This window comes from Ambystoma mexicanum, chromosome 12 (genome assembly GCF_040938575.1).
Source record: "Ambystoma mexicanum isolate Mex_15411 chromosome 12, UKY_AmexF1_1, whole genome shotgun sequence".
Classification (NCBI taxonomy): Eukaryota; Metazoa; Chordata; class Amphibia; order Caudata; family Ambystomatidae; genus Ambystoma; species Ambystoma mexicanum.
In genome coordinates, this window is record NC_090936.1 from 593,865,185 (window position 1) to 593,887,344 (window position 22,160).

General features: G+C 48.7%; 1 protein-coding gene and 1 long non-coding RNA gene across 2 annotated transcripts in view; one reads left to right on the forward strand and one right to left on the reverse strand.

The window, feature by feature from the left end:
• The window catches only part of LOC138513852 (calcium-binding protein 5-like), a 108,257-nt gene that overhangs the window by 50,641 nt on the left and 35,456 nt on the right, over window positions 1-22,160 (forward strand). The window contains exons 3-4 of the mRNA XM_069628965.1: window positions 11,348-11,491; window positions 16,591-16,700. Of these exons, the coding sequence (XP_069485066.1) occupies window positions 11,348-11,491; window positions 16,591-16,700 (254 nt within the window). The remainder of the gene's footprint in view (window positions 1-11,347; window positions 11,492-16,590; window positions 16,701-22,160) is intronic.
• Window positions 1-22,160, reverse strand: part of LOC138513854 (uncharacterized) — a 230,265-nt gene that overhangs the window by 30,827 nt on the left and 177,278 nt on the right. The gene's annotated exons all lie outside the window — the stretch shown is intronic.

Here is a 22,160-nt window from a genome sequence, read left to right on the forward strand (position 1 = left end):
TGGTGAGCCTCCAAGAGGCTGCACCCCAGAAGATGACAGTGTCAATATATGTGCAGAAGTAGTCAATGTAGTTTACCCATGACCAGTGCCTAAACCTCCCCTCAATCTCAAGGAGCCCCCTTGTTTATGTCTGTCTATGGTACTGCTCCGAACGATCAGTCCTATAACAGGATGGTCTTTCAAATGCCTAGTCAGTCAATGGTCTTGACCCAGGCACTGGTGGTGCCTTTATTGGCCCAAAAACTAGGTTGGAGCACCCCTTGACAAGAGTGTGAAGTTCCTGCCTCAGACCGCTTCCATAGAGGCTCTGGGAACCCAATTGGCAGGATGTTCATGTTACAGTTCCTTTTAGGTGCTGAAGACTCGCCATATTTTAATCACTAGAAGTGGCTTCTCCTACCCTGCCTTTCAATAGAGGGAGCCTGCCTTGGTTTCCTTCTGTGTGATGCCCATTTCATAGAGCGTCCCACCAGAACTTTCCAGAAGCAGGGACTGTACCAGATGCCTCTGCTTCGCTTAGTTGACTAAGACATACTTTCAGCATTTGAGCACCAACACATGTCAGTATTCTGGTGCATGTACAGGGTACAGACCAATTCAGCCTATATGACGAGCTTTAAGAACATTTCTTACCATACTTGAGATTTTCATGAGGGTGTTGGTTCTATCTGTCTTGACAAGACGGATTATTAGGCCGACTAGTCCTTGAAAAATAAAGATTAGAAAGCGTTCGGATAAGGTCAAAGAAGAGTAATGACCAAGTTTCAGATAAAAAGGCAGACAGGTCGAGGAACTTTAACGTGTAGAGGAAATCCTCACCTTCAATCACTTCAAAAATCCCAGCTTTTGTTATCGATGTACTGGCTTCTAACCCTGATCTTCGCTTCTCAATTGTGTGGTTATCATGAGCTCATGTTTGCGTTACAGTCCACAAAAAAAACAATCCTATTCCCCACTCACGGGGCGATGCAAATTCCAAGTGCTCTTATGGCCTACCTAAACAGTGGAGATTTAGTTGTGGCGCACTTAAACGGCAGGGACAGTGAATCTCTGGAAAATGAGGACGTTTCTCCAAAGTAATTCTTCAGTGGCATTGCAAACAGTTGCAAGTGTGGGCATCAACACATTTGAGGAGGTTGCGGAGCGGAGCTCATTTTTGAGATGAGAAAGAAACTCTGGGTTCTGAGCGAGACACAGTAAACGGAAGGGAAAGTTGTAGGTTAAGGTTTCTGGAAGGATGTCCAAGTGGGATGAGATGACATAGTGGCATATGAAAGTCTGCAGACAGGGCCTACTTCTTATAGAAGGTCTAGTCCCACTCGATATGCTAACTTGTAAACAATTGTGCATTTTCACGTCAGAAAGAATCTCATTTTAGGACCCTGGAGAGAGGTCCACAGCTTTTATAGGAGATTGGGCTAGCACATTATGTGCGACCCGATGACCTTATAAAAAAGACATGTTAGCACCTTGGACAAAACAACCAGGGTTCTAATAGCGATAAGCCCCCATTTGAGGGTGGAATAGGGCAAGTGACAGCACAGATGTTGAATTCCTTCTTTTTACGGTTCTGCTGAATTCCCACTGTGTGGCGCTGTTCTGACTGCAGAAGCAGAGCCAGCCTTCATATTTGGGCTTGTCGCTATCAATGCATTATAGGCTCTATCTGTAAGGGGTTTGCACTTTCTTTCTTTCTTTAAATTAGAGTAGGCGTGGGCGGACCCACGCAGGCGCTTCCCCATCCAATTGGATGATGTGCACCTATCCACCATTCAGCATTCAACCTACGTAAAACTCACAATTCCTCCCACCGCCCTGTCTGCCTCACAAAATCCAACAACACACTACTCCTCCTCCTGCCACTCACCCCGTCACCTCCCAACAAAGCCTTCTCACTCAACTCAGCCACACCTTGCGCAGACAATCGAACCCTCATCAATTCTCTCTCTACAGCGTGTCTCTCACACCTAAACAGAAAATGTTCCACAGTCTCAGGCTCTCCACACACCGCACATTCCCTCGACTCTCGTTTCCCAACTCTAAACAGATATTCATTCAGCCCCACATGTCCTATTCTCAATCGATTCAGCATCACCTCCTCCCCCCTCCTCCATTCTAGACTTCCCGGATCCACCTTTACTGACACTTTCTCACGAATACCAAACATCCACCTACCTTTTACCCCACTCACCCACTTCTCCTGCCACTCATCCATGACCCGCCTCACCATCACTACCTTTGTCTCATCCACACTCAGGGGTTTGCACTGCAAATGCAGTTACCTGTCCCCGTTCTATGTGGCCGGTGCTCCCACTGCTGTGGTTATGCTGTACCTATTATATGTGAGGGGAGCTTGGATAGCCGAGGCCCTTGCTGGGCATGTTCTTTGTGATGAGAAATTGGACTGCCGACGCCCTTCATTTCACTGTTCAGTGCAGGGGTGCTTGCACTGCTCCATCCCATGCAGTTCCTTCTCTATGTGAGGGGAACGTCTACTGCTGCGGCCCACGACTTATCTGTTCTATGTGTAGTAATCTTGCACTCTTGGGGCCCACGATGTACCCGTTCTATGTGAGGATAGCATGATGTACTGGGGGCCATGGCATACATTTTCCATATTTGGAGATGAGTGTTCCTTATTTCTTATACTTTTACCCCTGCTTTACCTGGCCCTCATCGGCTCCACCTGTTCTACATGATGAAAGCTTGCATTGCTGTTGTCCTGATTCGCCTTTTTTGGTTTGTGCCTGGGAAGGCTGCATGGCTCATACTCAAGGTGACTTGTTATGTGCGAGCATCGCAGTAAAAAGCTTAGGCTGTTTTTACATATACATTTTTTATTGGCATTTTTAAACAAAACTGTGGAAAAACCAAACCATTGCCCCCCCCCAATTCCCCCGAACCCCACACACAACCCCTGCCCCCCAGGTCATGGTGCGTCTTTCCAGAGCTCTGTCCATTAATTGAGCAGTTTCTTCGCTCATCCCTCGTCGCTACATCCTCCTCGCTGCCGAGCGCTCCACCTTTCCACCATCGGGGCTACCTGGACCCCCCTTCCGTCTGCCCCCTTCCCTCACTGAGTCCATCCGGAGCGCCCCTTACCCCAAACCCAGAAGCTTCATGCTGCGCGGGCACCAGGCCGCCCTGGAGTCTCTTTTAAGGAATTAAAGTACCAAGTCCCAATCCAAGAGAAACTTTTGGCATTCTCCCCTTAGCAAGTACGACACTTTTTCCAGCACCGCCAGGGACCAGACCTTTCCTACCCAATCATGCTCCACGGGTGCTTCTTTTGCCTTCCCCCTATGGGCTACTTGCAGTGCCCCCGCCATCACCAGGGTCAGATAGATCTTCTTTTGGGCTCTCGTGTGCAGCCTGTCTAGGACCCCATCCAGCCCCATGATGAACAGCCCCATGTCCGTGTCCCCCCCCCAACGTATGCACCCATCATGTCAAGAAGCGGTTAACGGACCATTTCCCAAAAAGGGGCTACCTTCGGGCATTGCCACCAAATATGACACCAGGACCCTTCCCCGCCAAATCCCCTCCAGCACAAGGAGGTTGAAGATCGATACATTTTTGCTTTCTTACAGGGGGTGAGATGCCACTGGTACATCATCTTCACCCATATTTCTTGAATCTGTAGGGAGTTAGTCAACTTGGGAATGGTCGCCCACAGGGATTGCCATTGCTCTAGCGCAATTGATTGCCGGTTTCTTTCTCCCAGTTGGACATGAATCTCCACTCACCCACCCCTCCCCCTTCCTTGAGCAGCCTATGCAGGTCCCCTACGAGATGACTGTCTCCTGTGCTAGTCGTAACATCTTTCTCAAATTGGGTTAGTTCCCTGGTTGCTGCCTCCTTTATAATTGGATGTAAGGCCCAATGTCTTAGTTGCATATATCGAAAACACTCCCTTTCTCCCACGTCAACGATAGTTTTACAAGTGGGAAAATCCCTTATCTGACCCCCATCATATAAGTCCATTAGATGCCTGCAGCTCCCCTCTTGCCATGCATCAAAACCGGAATTAACTCCCAGCACAGGGGTGAACTGGGGATTAGCAAAGATGGGCGTGAGAGGTGAAGGGAAGGTGGTAATCTTTGACCTGCGCACCGCCTCGTCCCATGAGCAACCCACCAGCGCCTCTATTGCACTCCAGTACGTCCTCCCAGGAAGCCACAGTACCCTATCCAGCCCGGCACCTACCACCACCCTGTCCACTTCCCTCCACACCCTCCCCCAATCATCTTTCACCCAGTCCTGTAGTACCCGATTCTGAGCTGCCCGGTAGTAGTTTACCATATCCGCCTCCCGCAAACCCCCTCTATGTCTGGGCATTTGCATCAGCTTCCTGGGTATTCTAGGTTTCGTACTCTCCCAAATTTAGGCCTGAGTGAGTTTGCTTAACTTCCTGAAAAAGGAAGTCGGTACCTTGGCTGGTAGCGCCATAAACAGATGCAATAATTTAGGGAGAATAACCATCTTCAGGGCATTGATCCTGCCTATCCATGACACCGCTTGCGGGCCCCAACCCTGGAGCAGCCTCTTAATTTTCCCCGGTAGCAGGGGGTAGTTCGCCTCATATAATTGCTCTACGGTCCCCGTGATAACTGTCCCCAGATACTTTACCTTACCAGGACCACAGGCAAAGTCTGAGTGCATCCTCAACTCCCTTTCCGCCCCAGGGGACATCTGCAGGCACAACACCTCCAATTTACTTTTGTTAATCCTTAGCCCTGCAACCCGATCAAACTCAGCGATGACTCCCTTAACCGCCTCCAATGACTCCCAGGGGTTTGTCAGGGTCAGCAACATATCATCTTCAAAGGCGGCTGCCTTATGTGCTCTTCCCCCAAACCCCAGCCCCTTAATCGACTGGTGGAGTCTGATTTTACACAGAGGCGGCTCTAGCAATATTGCAAAGAGTAACGGCGACAATGGGCAGCCTTGCTTCGTGCCTCTAGACACTGTCACCGGATCAGATGCCTCCCCATTGACCATCAGGTGCAGCGTAGGTAGTTAGCCTCTATCTTGCTCATAAACCTTTCCCTAAACCCCATTTTGCGCATGGTGGAGAAAAGAAAGCCCCATTCTACCCTATCGAATGCTTTCTCAGCGTCGAGGGCCACAACAATAGCCTCGGTCCTGAATTTGTTTACTTTCTCTAGATTGTGGGCAATCCTCCTGGTATTATCATGTGTTTGTCTCCCCCTCACAAATCCGGACTGGTCTGCTTCCACCAGTGAGGGAAGGAGGGGTTCTAATCTTGTCGCTAAGATCTTAGTATAGATCTTCGCGTCCAGATTAATTAGCGCAATCGGTCTGTAAGCCCCGCACGATGTGGGATCCTTCCCCTGCTTAGGAAGTAGTACGACTTTTGTCTCCTCCATAGATTTTGTTATCCCCCACACCCCTCCAAATTCATTAAAGAGGGCTACCATACGCTGGGCCAGTACGTCCAGAAACTTTTTATAAAAGTCTGCTGTAAACCCATCAGGGTCAGGGGCTTTATTAGGGGGGAGAGCCGCAATGGTCTTGTGTACTTCCTCTATAGTTAACTCTTTTTCTAGCTCCTCCCACTCCGCTTATGTTATCCCAGACAGCTGACACCCTTCCAAATAGTTCTCTTGATCCCTTTCAACTGGGCTATCAGACCTATATACCTCCCAATAATACTTCCCAAACTCCCTCTTAATCGCTTGGAGCTCCGTAACCTCACTTCCGCTGCCTTCTTGATTTTCAATATCGTTCTGTCCTTTTCCTTGTTCCTCAGCTTCCTAGCCAGTAGTCCATCAGCCCTGTTGGCCTTAACGTAATACTTCTGCTTAAGGTACATGAGGGCACTCTCCGCCCTAGTCAAAATTATCATTTCTAATTGGTCCATGATCGCCCTGTGTTTCTTTCTAGCCTCAGCAGAAGGTCTGATGGCTATCTCCTGCATGACTGCCTTCAATTTGGCCTACAGATCCTCTTCTAGCCTTCTCACCACCTTGTTCCTCTGCGCCTTAATCCCAATAATCGTTCCCCTAATGGTGGCATTGAAAGCATCCCAAACTATACCCGGGTCCATGCCCTCCGTATCATTCCTCTGTAAGTATTGGATAATTCCCTTGCGCAGTTCCCTTTGCAGAACCTCATCTTTAAATATATGCAATGGATATTTCCATTTCCACAGCCCCGCCGCCTGTGATGGAGACGTGAGTGTCACTACAATCGGGGCATGATCCGAAATCATTATCGTGCCTACCTCAATCTCCCTGAGACTACCTACCAGGTGGCGCGACATCCAAACATAATCAATTCTTGAGGCCGATCTATGTACATGGGAGTAGAAGGTATACCCGCTGTCCTCACCCCTCTTCTACCTTCATGCGTCTACCAGCGACAGGTTCTCTATTTTGTTCTGCAACTCTCTAGATGGTTTAGTCTGTGTTTGAAAGATTCTCGCACTCCTGTCCTTTGCTGGGTCCCAAGCTAAATTAAAATCTCCCGTAAGTATTATGTTACCCTTAGCGACCCTCTCCAGTTTGTGCAACATTGTTTGTATGAAGTGGTCTTGCCCCGTATTTGGAGCATAGAGAGTTGCCAGTGATAACACCTCCCTTCCCCCTTGAAGATTCAGAACCAGGAATCTGCCTGTGGTGTCCCGGAAAGTAACCGTGACGGTCAGGTCTAATCCGTTTTTCAGGGCTATGAGAACACCCCCCCCTTCTTCCCCTGACCGTTTGATTGGTGAAGGCAACTGAACCCTTTTAGTCTCACCCTCTGCCTATCTTTCTCTTGTATATGCGTTTCCTGGAAGGCTATGACATCTGGTTTTTCTTTCGCCAGCATTAACTCTACTTTCTTCCTCTTTACCGGCGAATTCAACCCCCTAATATTAAGGGATATCATTTTCAGAGATCTATCCATTATCAGGGGGAGCCGAAGTATCCCTCCGGACCGAGCCACAACTGTACTCTGCTTCCCTCCCACCAGACCTGTAAACCCCCTAACCCCCCTCACCAGGCAGGCACTGCCAGCCTCTAGGCCCCTCCCGAACCTCCTCCTCGGGGGCAGTGCCATTTTCCAACCGCAGTGACCCCATCGGCAGGTCAACCCTGACACTTCAGTGATCAAAACCGTACCTCCCCACCCCTTACCCAACCAAATATGCCTCTTCTAGACAGCCCTCCCCAGGTACCACGATACCATCCCTTGTTTTGGCCAGGATTTCATTTGGGTGGTGAGCCCAGGACCTCCTCCTCCCGGGCCAGAGCATCATGGCGGGGGGACGTGCCTGCCGGGCCTGCTGGGCCCCTTCTTCTCCTTGCTTTCCTTCTTGGTGCCTGTGTCGACCATTCCCACTCCCTTCTTCTAGGACTGGATTTCCTGCTGTCCGGCGACTCGTTTGAGGATTGATCCACCTCTATCCCGAGGATATTAGCACCCTCCTCCACCAATGTGATCCTTCTCTGCCTTTTATCCAGCTCAAACACCAGGCCAAACGGAAAAGTCCATTTGTATCTAATGCCCCTCTTCTGTAACTCCTGTGTTATCGGGTGCATCTGCCTCCTCTTGTTGAGAGTGATTACAGAGGTCCTGAAAGAGCTGAATAGAGGCTCCATTAATGTTGAGAGTATACACCCCCCTCGCAGCCTGTAGGATCTTTTCTTTTTGTGTGTACTCATGTAGTGCCACAAGCACATCCCATGGCCTAGCTCTGGGTTCATCCTTTCTGGGCCCAACTCTATGATCTCTGTCCACCAAGACCTTCTCCGGGTTTGTGACATCTGCCAGGGGGACAAACAGTAGCTTCACTGTCTGTTGGAGGTCCGCGTCGCTGACTGTCTCTGGTAGAAATTTCACTCTAATGTTAGCCCTTGTCGATCTATTTTCAAGGTCCTCGGTCTGGAGCTCCAAATTGTGGGTGGCTTTAGCAAGGCTCTCCACCCACTGTTGTACTTGGTGTGCATCCTCCACTAGGTCTTGGATGGCCCTTTCGTTGGTGTCCACTCTTGTACACAAACTGGTCAGGTCGCCTTTGACCTCCCGGATCGCCCCGTGAGGTCCACCTTCATTTTATTGAGTTGTGACTGCATTACATTGGCCATTCTATCGCCAAAAGTCTGAAAACACTCCTCTAGTAGCTTCTTCGTGACCCTTTTGTCCTCGTGGTCATCGCCCAGGTCAGTCTCCTCCTCGATCCTGTCTCCCTCTCGCTCTCTTTCGGGCTGTGCTCCCCCTTCTTTTCTCCACAGTTTCTGAAGCATCCCCTCCGAGCCTTTCCTCTATTTTTGGATATAGTTGCCGTAGATGGGCCCTCCCAGCACCGCTGTGCTCCCTCGCTTTGTTCCGGCACCACCCCCTACCTCTGTTGATTGCTTCCCCAGAGGCTCAGGCGGAGGGATTATTGTATGGATTGCCCACCCGGGGCAAGCGATCCGAACCGGGGAAGGTACCAAAGGCCCCCTGAAAGTCACCTCTCCACAGCTCTCGGCTCTCCTGCTGTCAGACCCAGGGAGTGCTTAGTCCGCCCTGGGCTCCGGTAGGAGCACTGTGCCACCTTCCCCCAGTCCACAGAGACGAATGCACCCCTGATAAGAATGCCCGCCCGGCAAATCCGGGCGCTCCGTGTATTCCTGCTTCCAATTGCACCCCGTCAGTGTAGTAGCTTCCCTCTGATGTTCTGGCACCCCCAAGGGCCTAATGCCGCTGTCTTCTGACTGTGTAGGCTCGTTTCACTACCTGAGCCGACCACCGTCCAATTTAAGGTGGGGGGTTGGGGGGTGAGGGTAAGGCTCCAGCCGCAGTTGCCTCTCAGCGCTTGCTTTGATCCAGCCCTGCCCCCCTCTTACTCCCTGCACTCACCTGGTGGCTTGGCTCTCGTGCCTGACTACCCTGTGTCACTGTGCAGGTGGTCTCCTCACCCCCACACGCCACACGGAAGAATGCCGCCGGCCCCGCACTCCTCTCGTCTCGTGGCTCCCCCGGCAGGGGCTGAGATGGTCCCTCCGCTGAGCTCCCTCCATCGTTGGAGTTCCGGGTCTTCCCCCAGAGCTATGCCACTTTGCACTCTTCCAAGGGCACCTCCCCCTCCTGCCGCTGCGAGCGAGGTCACGGGCCGCCGCCACCACCCCTCACTCGAGGGACGCACCAGGCATTTTCAATCGAGCCCTCAGGGCTCCTCCACTACTGCCTCGCTTCCGCCTCTGTTCGCACTGGCGGCTGCCTTCCCGGTGTAGCCCAGCCCGGGCCCCTCACACTGCGGCTCTCGCTCCAAGCTGGCAGGGTCCTCTGACTCTCCTCTGGCTTTGCCCTCTCGCTCGCAACATCCCCGCTTCCCTTTTTCAGCGAAGCGCAGGCATTGATTTCCCTGGTTTGTTCTGAAGGGATGTTCTTATCTGTTGCGCTTATCTACCTTGCCTTCTCGCCTTCTCTTTGGTGGCGGCGTCACCTTCTGCAGCGAGCTGAGGCTGCACCCCGCCCGCTTCACACCGGTACTGAGTGCTGCGGCTCTCAAGCCCATCAAATTCATGCACCTGGGGAGGGGATATCTGCATATAATCCACCTTTAGTGCTGGGGATCCGGGGGCATTCCTAGCACAGAGTTGTCTCCCCGGCGGCCATCTTAGATCTCCAGTTTATGCTGTTTTTGTACCTACTTCATGCATGCAGCGGAAGCTCAGAGTGTTAGTGCTCATTGTTTCCATCTGCAGGAGGGTGCTTGTGCTACTATGCACTGTGCTTTATCTATTAATTGTGGGAAACCTACTTTTCGGGCATGAAGATGACGAATGCTGCATAATAGAAGAGAAGGCAAGGTAGATAAACGAGGCTCAAAGCGTTTACATGGGAGCATCCATTTTGCCATTTCAGGCAGCCTCCTCAGCTCTGCCCTGGCGGCACTAAACAAGCAGCAGAAGCCCTCTACTGTGAGATTTTGCTTACTGCAGCCAGAGCAGAGCTGAGTAGGCTGCATTCACTTTCATTTTACGTTTCTGGTGCTCCTCAAGCCCAGGGAAGCACAGAAAAGGTAAAATGAAGGCAAAAAGCATAGGCACGGCAATTAAAAATACAACATTGTTGTATTTGTGATTTGCCGTGGTTGGAAAACCACAGAAATCATAAATACAACAACATTGTTATTCTGACTGCGGAGGCATTCGCGTGGAGTCTCCTGGGCTCCTCCAATCCTGAGGGAGTCCAGGAGACTCCACGCAAAAGCCGCCGTAGTGAGAAGCACTGCGGCATTTCAAAACACACCCGTGTTGTGTTTCTGCCTGTAGCAGCTTTCACTTTGAGTCTCCCGGGCTCCCCCGGTGGAGCCCGGGAGACTCAAAGTGAAAGCTGCCGCAGGCAGAAACACTGCGGCATGGAAACACACCAGTGTTGTGTTTCTGCCTGCAGCAGCCTTCACTTTGAGTCTCCTGGGCTCCCCCGGAGGAGCCCAGGAGACTCAAAGTGATAGCCAAGGCAGGCAGAAACACAACACGGTTGTGTTTCAAAAACACTGTGGTTTTTCTTTCTAAGTTTCTTGGGCTCCTCCGGCTCAGAGGAGCGCGAGAAACTTAGAAAGAAAACCGCAGTGTTTTATTTATGTTTGCAGTAGCTTCATCTTGGAGCCCAGAGGGATCCAAGCTGAAGCTACCACAAACATAAATACAATGTTGAAAAAGCTGTGGTTTTCTTTCTGAGTTTTCCAGGCTCCTCCAGCCCGGAAAACTTAGAAAGAAAAACACAGCTAGTGCTTATTTAAAAAAAAGAAATGAGCACTTACCCAGATGCAGCTTTCCTGCCTGCAGTCTCTGGTCTCCGTCCTCCGGCACCAATGAAGCAAAAGCCACCCAGTGGTAGCTTTTGTTTATTACAGCTGGCTGGCTTTTGCTTCATTAGTGCCGCAAGGGCAAGCACAGGAAGCATCCATTTCACTAAATGGATGCCTCCTAGTGCTTCCCATTTTTAAGTTTGAGCTTCCTTTGCTCAATACTTTACATAGGGACTTTTAAAAAAAATATTTTTTAGATATATTTTTATCTTTTTAGCCAATAATATTTCTGAGTGCACTATTCCTTTAATAGCTCCCAGCTCCCCTCGATTCCGAACTCTGCTATTCTACATATTCTTCATGACTGGTGCTGCACATATGGTGAGTCTGAGAGGGGCCGCTAACAATGTAAGACACCTGGATACATCTGTCCCTGGTTGCTACTTGAGATGAAAATCTCTCCCGTGAAGCTGGGATAGATACAGTGTGGGTGATCTGGTGGGCATCAGACACATGCCATTGACCTTTGTTATTGTAAATAGACTGTAATGCTTTTACAGTACTGTGCCCAATGCATGCTCTTTGTTGACATCACTGCAGAGCTATTGGATGCATTCAAAGAATTTGACACAGATCGTGATGGTTACATCAGCTACAAGGATCTTGGGGAGTGCATGAGGACCATGGGGTACATGCCCACCGAGATGGAACTGATTGAGATCTCACAGCATATCAAGATGAGGAGTGAGTATTGGTGCACATCCTGTTCTCTTGGACGACCCAAATCAGTCACAGTCATCACATGACATAACCATGCAGCGAGGGCATGGCCTATACAGTAACCACCCAGCTGGCAGCTCCATCCAGGGCATGATAGACACAGAGGACCCCAATTTAAGACTCTATCCATGGCATGACATATGCAAGTGCCACCTAACGTACGTCTCTGTCCACGACATGGCATACACAAGAGCCACACAACTAACGCCTCTATCCAGGGCAGGACATACACATTGGCCGCCAAAGTTATGGCTGCATCCAGGGCATTGCCCACCGCTCTATTCAGGGCATGGCAGACAGAGGGTCACAGAACTTATGCCCTATCTGAGGAATAATAATAATACATAGGAATGACATTCAAAGGGACTCCCAACTCACAGCTCCTTCTAGGGTATGTCATGGACAGGGACAACCCAACCTACAGCTCTATCCAGGGCATGACATACAGTGGCTGTCAAACCTACATCTCTCGCCAGGGCATGACACACAGTGGCTTCCAAAGCTAAAACTCTATTCAGTGCATGTGCACAGTGGCTGCCAAACTAGCAACTCTATAAAGTACATGAAACTCACAGCTCTATCCGGGGCATGATATAGAGGGGATGAAAACCTACAGCTCTCTCCAGCTCTTGAAACACACGTCTAACGCTGCATTTCCCACACTCGATGTCAATAAAGAGAGAAGGAGATATAATATGATATGGCATTTATAACACGCCTATACACAAGTGTTTCAAGGCGCGACGAGGCAAGTGATGGGGAACGGAGGGAAGACAGACAACGATCGTAGTAGGCCAGGTGTCATTCAGATCACGCAAGTGCATGGGAAGGGGGAAGGAGGAAAGTGCGGGGGGTGCAGGGGAAGGGGACAGTGCAGTACACAGGGTAATAGAATAAATAACAATAAGTAAAAGTACGGCCAGCAGGTGGCAAGTGCAACTTGGCCCTCCAAATGTTCTGGACTACAACTAGCATCAGCTTTAAACTGCATAGTCAAAGGTGAGGGATCATGGGAGGTGTAGTCCTAAACAACTGGAAAGCCACTGGTTGCAGACTTCTGATGCATAGGATATTTCGTTGATTACAGGGCACGACGGGAAGACGGGACGCAGTAAAGTCCTAAAACAGGATGTGGGATGTAGCACGTGGGGAATTATGCTTCACATATTTAAAATGATTAAGGTTCAATTGAAAAAGGAAGCATGGGTGTTATTGAGAAAATCCTCGCGCTCTCGGTACTAAAATTGAGAGAAACGGTCAATTAACCACGTCTTTACTATCACTGGTTGTTCCCCTCCCCCTCACCAGGGGCCCTTGCAGTGTCAAGTTTTCATTATTTGGGTGCCGATTCACTGTGCCATGCCCTGGGCGCAGTGACTGTTGGCCAAACTAGCAGAGTGCCTGCCGGGCATAATCACAGTCCATGATATCATTAAAATCAAACATCATGAAAACTAGGCAAAGGGTTTAACCCCTGCATGCACTGCCGGCACGCCCTCTCTGCCGAGAACATGGCAAAACGCTTTGGCCTGGGCCCAGTGACTGCTGGAAATGGCCACAGCCCATCCTATCACCATATTCACAGCTCATGAGTACTTTCCCCACAACTGTGCACGAAGCAGAACATAGATACTCCCAGTACCCAACATGCATTGCAAGAAGTGCAGTTTACTATACATCGTGTAGGGGTATCAAGTAATAAAATCGTGGCAAAAATGCACTGGTAAAAAATATCGCAGCAAAAATGCAGTGTTCTGACCCGGTAAAGGTGTACCCCATTATACCATGTAAGGGGAGCCGGGGGTTGCGGGCGTGTCCCCTGCTCCCCTTAAATGATATAATGGGTCTGGGGGTTGCAGGGGTGTCCCCCGCATCCTTTACATGATTTTGGCAGCAAAACCACTACATTTTTGCTGCTATATTATGTATTCACGGCCATTTTTGCTGCGATTTTGAGACATGGAACCGACATAGGGCTATGCACTCAGTCCAGTTTCACTGTTGACGATACTGTCTTGGTGCCACTCACAGGCATTTGCTGTGGACATATGGCCTTCCCCTGTGCAACACTTCCTGTCCTCACAATACCCACTACCCTCATCTTTGGCCATGTGCTTTGAGTACTGTAGGCTGGTTCAGGCTGAGCACCCCTTTAAACAGCATCCACAGCTGATGGCTTGATTTCTGCATGTGGTGCCTTGGGCATGGGTTTTGCACATGCCTCATATGGAGTAACCATCTCCCAAGGACCCGTGGCTTGGGTATTTTGCATTCTACATTGGTTGTGCCATGCCCCAGTCAGAGTCTCGTCAGCCAAGGGCAGGTTCTCTATATGAGGAGCGGCCTGCAGCATTGACTCTCTCCATAATAACCGTAGAGCATGACATGAGGCCATACCCTGTGGGTACGGTGTGAGGGGTATGACCTGCACCCATAGCCCAGACACAGTGCCCGATGGGCTTGGCATAAGGGCCTGCCTCGTATGGAGCGCCTGTCTTAAACACAATTCCACTTTCTCCTTTTACTCTGGGTGTTCATACACGGATGATATTATATGTGATGCCATTGCTTATGCCATTTGTGATGTCATGTGTAATGTCATGAGCTGCCTATGGTGGGAGGCGAGTTATGAGTGCGTTGTTAACCATAAAGGGTGAATTTCAGTGGTTTTTAGATTTTGCAATGTAACATGATGTCTGTTCAAAGACTGTCCTAGTGTATTTCAAAGGTTCTTAATATAGACAGTTAACCATAATTGTTCTTAACAAAGTAGGTTTGGTCAGTTAATATACAAATATGTATATATGGCATGCTAAAAGACTGATAGACAAATGGACGTGCATACACATATTTTGGGAGCTAAGAGATAAGTACAAGTCAACTGACCGTACAGCTTGATTAATGGTACAACTCATTGCTATATCTATGGCAGAGAAAGAGGCCAATGGGCAGCCCGTATCATAGAAACACGTGTGAAATGCAAAGATATGATATGATGTGGCATTTATAACGTGCCAGTACACAAGTGTTTCTACAATTAAGGCAGCGATCATTGGAGGAACACCATTCCTGAATTGTGGCCAGATAGTCTAGCATGAGAGAAGAAGCAGAGGTGTCTGAGGGGAGCCTGAAAGAGAGTTGAGTGTCATCTGCATAACATTGAAAATTAGAGCAGAAAGTAGGAATGCGGTGGGCAAGAGGTGCCAGGTAGAGAAGAAGCAGCAGGTGGTGCTGAAGTGGTGGCAGAGGAAGGAGGCGGCAGAGGAGCCAAAGATGGGTAAGAAGGGATAGGAGGAGAGGAAAGGAAGTTGATAAGGTGCGGGAAGTGTCTATTAAAGAGGAGGAGATTGACCTGAGAGCCCTGGACCAAGACGGTGCCATTTAAGTAGACATTAATGATGGTCTTAGAGGAGTGGGAGGGGGCCAGGAGGGACCGACCGGGTGCCACCATTAATGGGAGAAGAGGAAAAAAGAGCGAGAACAGAGACCATATGGGGTGTCCATAGGCCTGGAGAGGGAACGACAAAGAGGATGTCGGTGAGGGTCTGTCTGGAGGAAGCACTGGTATAGGTATCAGCGATAGGGAGGCCTGGGTTGGAGACCTGGCTATCCCTTTTGAACTTCTTCCTACCAGACTTAGTGAGAAGGATAGGATAGTGGATGGAAAAGCAGTTAGAGAAGATAGGCAAGACAGAGAGCACCATAGGGGGTGCAGGATTAAAGAGGGGGTAGGGAGAGGGGAACCCAGACAGGGAAGGAGGAGGGGAGGTTGCCCGGGGCGGGCAGACAGGAGGGAGGCACAGGGGTGAACATGAAAGGGAGGGGGGCACAACAAAGAACAAGAACAACAGACCTACAAATCATATGTAGTACAGAACCATCAGCAAAGAAAAGAGCACAACAGGGAACCTAGCAGTAGAGAATGCAGATGTAGTACAGAACCAAGGCAAAGCACAAAGCACAACAGGGAACCTGGAAGTAAAGAATGCAGATGCAATACAGGACCAAAAGCAATACACAGAGGTCAGCAGGGAACCTAGAAGTGAAAAATGCAGGCAATTGCAATGTGATGCCACAAACCATGGATAGCAACACAATATCAAGAACCATAGAGAGCAAACACAAAGTCAATACAGTCAACAAGGCACAGAACACAACAGGAACCTAGAAGAAGAATGCAGACAATGCAAAGTAATTCCAGAAAAACAGTGGAGCACGAGATTAGGGAACCCCGATACATTGTATGATAGGTGATAGGATGGGTTTCATAAAGAAAATCAGCTCATATGAACCTATGTCGTATGCTGAGAAAATAATGAACTCAAATTATGCTGTGTCTTTTACATGCCAAGGTGCCCACATACAACCCTACTCCTTCCTGCATCAGTGGTCCTGAGAGATAGTGGCAGAGACACGTTATGGTGCCAGAGCGGGAGAGCGGCTCCTCATGCAGCAGCTGTTAATGGCATTTCAATGCTTGGCTGGTACTGGAGGGGCACACCAAGATCGGAAAGGAGCTGCCCACCAGCCCCTCCCATAGCTCCACCGTTTGTAAGACACCCAGTGATGATGATGATGATGAGGAGGATGATGAAGCTAATGGTGAACTTGAGGACCTAGGTCACCAAAGCACTGCATACAATGACTAGAGCAGGGGTCAGCAACCTGTGTCACTCCAGATGCTTTAGACTATGTTTCCCACGATGCCTTCTCATTGTATATTCTGGCTAGGGTTTACAGAGTTGTACTCCAAAACATCTGGAGCACCAAAGGTTGCAGATCCCTGGACTAAACAATCGGATCAAGCAAACCTTGGCAACATCCAGGGTGCTTCTCAATTAGTAGCCACATCCAGCTCGTAGCCCCACCCAGCATGTGGCCCCACCCACCTCGTTGTACATCTCCAGCCATGATAATCAAACCTTGCACTCTAGAAATCCATCCAGAGAGCTCAGTCTTTAGTGCCTATTAACCAACACATATCTATCCTTCTCACTCCAAGCTCCAACCTGATGCCAATCGCTAAACATGTGCCCTTCTTGCGCTTTTCCTCTTCCTGGCAGTGGGCGGCCGCGTGGACTTCGAAGACTTCGTGGAGCTGATAGGGCCAAAGATGCTGGCAGAGACAGCGCACATGGTGGGCGTGCGGGAGCTGAAGATTGCATTCAAACAGGTACTTACTTACCACTGGGTATGGGAAGGTCACGCCGGGGTAGGACAGGCAGTCATTGCTGGACTGGCCTACAGGGAACTCATGTCATTTCCAGGTGGGCCTCTGCTTCATGGGCCTCTTTTGTGTCACTATACTGTTTTTTACTTCTCTTACCCTCTGTCTTGTGCACTTTCCCCCCTTCATTTCATCTCTCTCCATCCACCACAAACAGAAGAAGTAAAGAATTTGCTATAAAGCTTCCAATATGTTATTTCTCACTCTTAACAAATATATGTCCGTTTTTTGTTATGTTTAACAATTGTTTTAATCCGTATGTAAGGGGAAATGCGCTTAAACATTTATTTTTGGACCCATGTTTCTAAATATTCTTGTGGGAGAACCCCCAATCCCCAATTAGAGGGGTCAGGCTCTCTTGCACTTTGTAATATGGGGCCACTTTGAAAAACATTTTGAGGTCCAATTTAGGTTCCCAGTTCACCCCTGCAGACAACGGCTAGTGAGCAAAAGGGTCACCCACTTCTAACTGGGAATAATTATGCATATGCCGAAGTAAAACTATACCACACCAGTTTCACTCACTCCATGACATCATTACAGAAGGTGAGTGCATGCCCACTGCCTATCCTCAATTATGCAATTGTGCATTCGGTGATGGAAGCCAATGCCTCCTGAATGCCACACTTCCGTGCCTGGCCATAGCTATGTGAACACCCACCTCAGGTGACTCATTTGCTAACATTACTGTGCCCTGTTGGGAATTCTAGCTGCCCAGTTTCATTTGTTTGGGCAAGTAGAACAAACAGCCTTAAGAGGAAGCAGTGAAAAATGTACTGGTTAAATAAAAGAAACAAATGAAACCAGTTAACGCCCATAACCTGTTTATTGGATTTTGCCTGACGATTGTTTGTTTATTTCATGGATAGCACCCCATTGCCTTCGGGTGAAGAGGCGCTTTAGAAATAATTACAATGACTAAATAAAATGACGCTCGGTATACTCTCCACGTTCGACATGGTATAACTTGAGTCACCCGTCATCTCCCCTGTGAGTGGTATTTTCAAGATAAGACCACCTATTTGTTACCGTTGCATGAAACATGCATGCAGCTTGTTATGCTGAATGTGAATAAAATGTATAGGTCCTCAAAAAAATATAAACATTTTTTATTTATTTTCATTTTATTGAGCATTTTTGAGGCGCTTATACAACTGAATAGTGTTTCAAATCCCCACAAGGCTAAATGGGAAGGGAACAGGGGGAAAATAACAATAGCAAAAACAGTATTTGTATTTATTATTTGTATTTATTTATTTGTATTGCGCACCTTGCCCGGAGGCTTGCGGGCGCATGTTTAGTAGGCAGTTACAAGTTGCAGAGGAGAAGTTACAGGTTCCAGGAGAAGAGGTTAACAGTTACATAGGTAGTGATACAGTATAACATGAACGGTGAAAATGACAATGATACAGTATAACATAACGGGTGAAAATGACATAGATAATAACAACAAAGTAGCAGTACCCAAGGTTACAGTAGAAGGGTACGCGCTGTGAGCAGTTACAAATTTACAGGATGTCTTGTTCCCGTAACCAAAGTTTAGCTTTGGTTTTGAATACGTGGCAAAGCGGAATGTTCCTTAGTGCATTGGGGAGTGAGTTCCAGAGCTTGGCAGCAAGGACCGGAAAACTTGACCCTCCTGCCGAGCGTAATTTGAAGCTGGGGATGTCCAAAGTGTGCGCCTGGGCAGCTCTCAAGGGTCTGGTGGCTGTGTGATGCGAGAAACGTGATATTAAGTAGGCTGGAGCTGCATTGTTCTGTGCCTTGTGTGTGAGCACAAGTGATTTGAGTGATATGCGGTGCAAGATAGGTGACCACTGGATGTTGCGTCTGATAGTGGCTATATGATTCCGTCTAGGTATGTTGAATGCTGCCCTAATGGCGTTGTTTTGTGTGACCTGTAGTTTGTCCAGATTTCTTTGGCTCGTCCCAAGGTATAGGGCATTGCAATAGTCTATTTTGGATAAGATGAGGGTTCTCGCGAGGGTCAGACAATTGTCTGGAGTCAGGAATGGCCTGCAGGCTGTAATCAATTTGCAGGTGTAGGACGATGCAGAGACAACTGCATTGGTTTGTCGTGTGAGGGACAGGGTAGAATCAAGGTAGATTCCTAGAGTTTTGGTGACATTGGCCACTTTGATGTCAATCCCGTCAATAGTGAAGGAATTGTAGTTGGCGTCAAGTTTCGCGAGTTTAGTTTGGGAGCCCAGGATGATTAACTCTGTTTTTTCGTCGTTAAGGCAGAGCCCATGATTGGCCATCCAGGCCTGGATGACGGAGTAGACCGTATTAAGTGATTTTGAATCGGTTACAAAATCACCAGTGATAGGGATGAGTATCTGGGTGTCATCCGCATAATTAGTGTAGGAGACACCCAGATAATCAAGGATATCAAAGAGTGGTTTAGTAAACACATTGTAAAGGGTGGGAGATACACAGGATCCTTGTGGGACTCCACAGGGGACGTGGGAGGGGTCAGCCGCTGCTAGTGGAGAGAAGACCCTCATGGTTCTGTTGGCAAGGAATGAACTGATCCAAGAAGTGGCTGCTTCCGAGAAGTGGGCGGCGATTTTGAGATGATGACAGAGAATTTGGTGGTCAGTAAAATACAATCATGGTCCTACTAGGCCATGTGACATTCGGGCGTGCAAGTGCAGTGAGGAGAAGTGCAGGAGATAGGGAGAAGCAGAGAAGTGGCAAGTGCTAGTGGAAGGCAGGGAGGGAAGTGCTAAGGGGAGCCAAGAGGGAGAACCTCAGGCTAAGTGCTACTGCAGGTTACTCCGAAGGGTGGGATGCAGAGCCGCCAAGCAGGGGACCGCAGGGGCAGTGCAGTGGGTGGGCGGGGTGTTGGTATCGACTGGGAAGAAAGGCCTGGAATCTCGTGAAATTCATGAGGATCAGACCACCAGTCGCAGAGCCAGTGGGGTGATTAGCAGGGAAGGGAACGAGAGAAGGAGGTAGACAACAGCAGAGTTTTGAGAAGTGTCTGGAACTTGAGGAGGACCGGCTCAAGTCTGAGAGGGGCAGGGAGGCTGTTCCAAAGGGAGCCACCAGCCAAGAGGGAGACATGCCCCCCACTCTCTGCTTAGAGCATATGGCTCTAGCAAGGGTGTATTCAGGGAGGGAAAGTTGGAAGTAGCGTGGTTCCAGGGCCTAGAAGGCCTTGCGGATGATGAAGATGGTCTTGAATTTGATCCTTGCAGCCATCAGGAGCCAGTGGAGAGATTTTAGGGCTGGGTTAATATCGGAGAAGTCTTGCAGCCCTATTCTGGCTTAGCTGGACAGGGTGTAAGGAGGAAAAAGGGAGAATGAGAAAGAGGCTGGTGCAGTAGTCCAACCTGGAGAGGACCAGAGCTCTGGAGACATTGAGCTTCTGGGGGAAGGTGAGGAAAGGAAGAATGCCTCTGAGGAATTGGAGCTAGAAGTGAGACTTCTTAGTAAGATTCAGGATGTGAGGGATAAAGGAGAGAGTCGAAGATGTCCCTGAGGTTTTTTGGCCTCACAGGATGGTGGGGGTAGAGGGCCAGAGAGGGTGGCCAGAGGGTAGGAGGAAAATAGGGTGCAGGTGTCCCAATCAGAAGGAACATCTCACTGGCATTAAGGCAGTGATCATTGGCTGCACACAATGCCTGAATGGCAGACAGTCAGGAATCCGAGAGGAGGAAGAGGAGGTTTTAGAGGGAAGTTTGAAGGAAAGCTGTATGTCATCGGCATAACACTGGAAATTAGGAGAGAAGGAGGAAATCAAGTGAGCGAGAGAAGCAAGATAGATATTGAAGAGCAATGGCAATAGGATAGAGCCCGGGGGATGCCACAGATAGAGAGGGAGGTGGTGGAAGAGAAAGGGCCCAATTGCTACTGGGAAGGGTGGTTAGGTAGAAAATAGGTCAACCAGTCCAGTGCCCGGTCAGTGATGCCGAGAGTGTCACTGAGTCGTTTTATGAGGATAGAATGGTTGACCGCATCAAATGCAGATGCGAGATCAAGGAGAATGAGAACAGCAGGAAAGTTGGAGTCAAGTATTGCAAGCATGGTTTCACAGGTGTTCAGGAGAGCAGTTTCCGTGCCTCTGGATGCCCGGAATCCAGATTGATGGTCATGAAGGTGACCAACAAGATCAGTGTGGAGGGTCAGTTGGGGAGGACCAACTTCTCCAAGAGTTTAACATGAATTTGCTTGTCAGAAAAAGACACCAGGTTGGACAGCTTCTAACATCATTCAGTTTATCTTTCTTTCAAAAATGAAGCAGATCAACTTGGCCCATGTGTTCAGTTCGGTTCCGTTTTGCTTACTTCGGAATTGTCATTTTCCACGAAAACATTCAATTAATTACAATACATATTAGACAGCCATAATGATAGCACTTATTAAAAAGCATTTAAAATACGTTAATCATAGAAACCTGAAATCTCATGCAATAATTCTAAGAAAAAATCATCGTGAATGGCAAGGATTTTAAACAAGTGACTGCAATCGAGGGACCAAAGGAGAGTGACCAAAGGAGAGCGGCCAAAAGTTCATATCATTTTAAATACAACCCGAATGTATGTTTGCAAACTGCTACCTTTACTCAGGCTTGCACCGCCCGCTGACATAGGTGATTAGGCCAGCTACTAGGTGCGGCGCCTAAAATTAAGGCTATGGTAAAGTGCAGTGTCAACAAACAGAACAGTTTAACACAGCACCTTACTGAAATATACCCTTTTGGTAAGCATATGAGCATTTCATAGCATATTTAGTTCATAATTTCTTCGCAGGGTTGTGGTGGGGTTTGCTTTGAAAACCAGAAGTGCCAATTACAGTGTTATCTCCTAACATTCCCTATTTTTAGAAAGATGTTGTTCTGTTCACATAAAGATCACAGAACGGCATTCCCTGACTGCCCGTTACGCATGAATTGCTGTCTTCTGGGTAGCCAGCCCTTCACTGCCAAAGGAGCTCTGCACTGCAACACACAGCAAAACAGACAGGGCGAAAAAGTAGTGCGAGTACAGGGCACCAGTGCTGGAAATTGACACATTTTTCTGTGGGAATTCCCTACACCACTTCGTGAGTGGGTGGTGGGGGGAGGGAGTTGGGAGGGGGGGGATTGTCAGAATGATGTGGGTGGGGCTGAGAGTCAGAGATGTTGGATGTCCTGAATATCGGATGTTGGCTGCTTTGCATAGAATCAAAATGAAGTTCTGGAACATATGAATTACCACTGATTTGACAAATATGACTGTGATAGTAATTCAAACATGCAATCCCTCTGAGGATGGAATGCACACTGGGTGTGTGCGCATTTCATCTGTCACAATACTCATCTTAATAGCAAAAGGTCTGCAAATTACTACCCATATATTCACTTTTGGACCATTTCACAAAACAGGTTTGGGATGTCCTGGTGAGCAACTTTTCAATGCA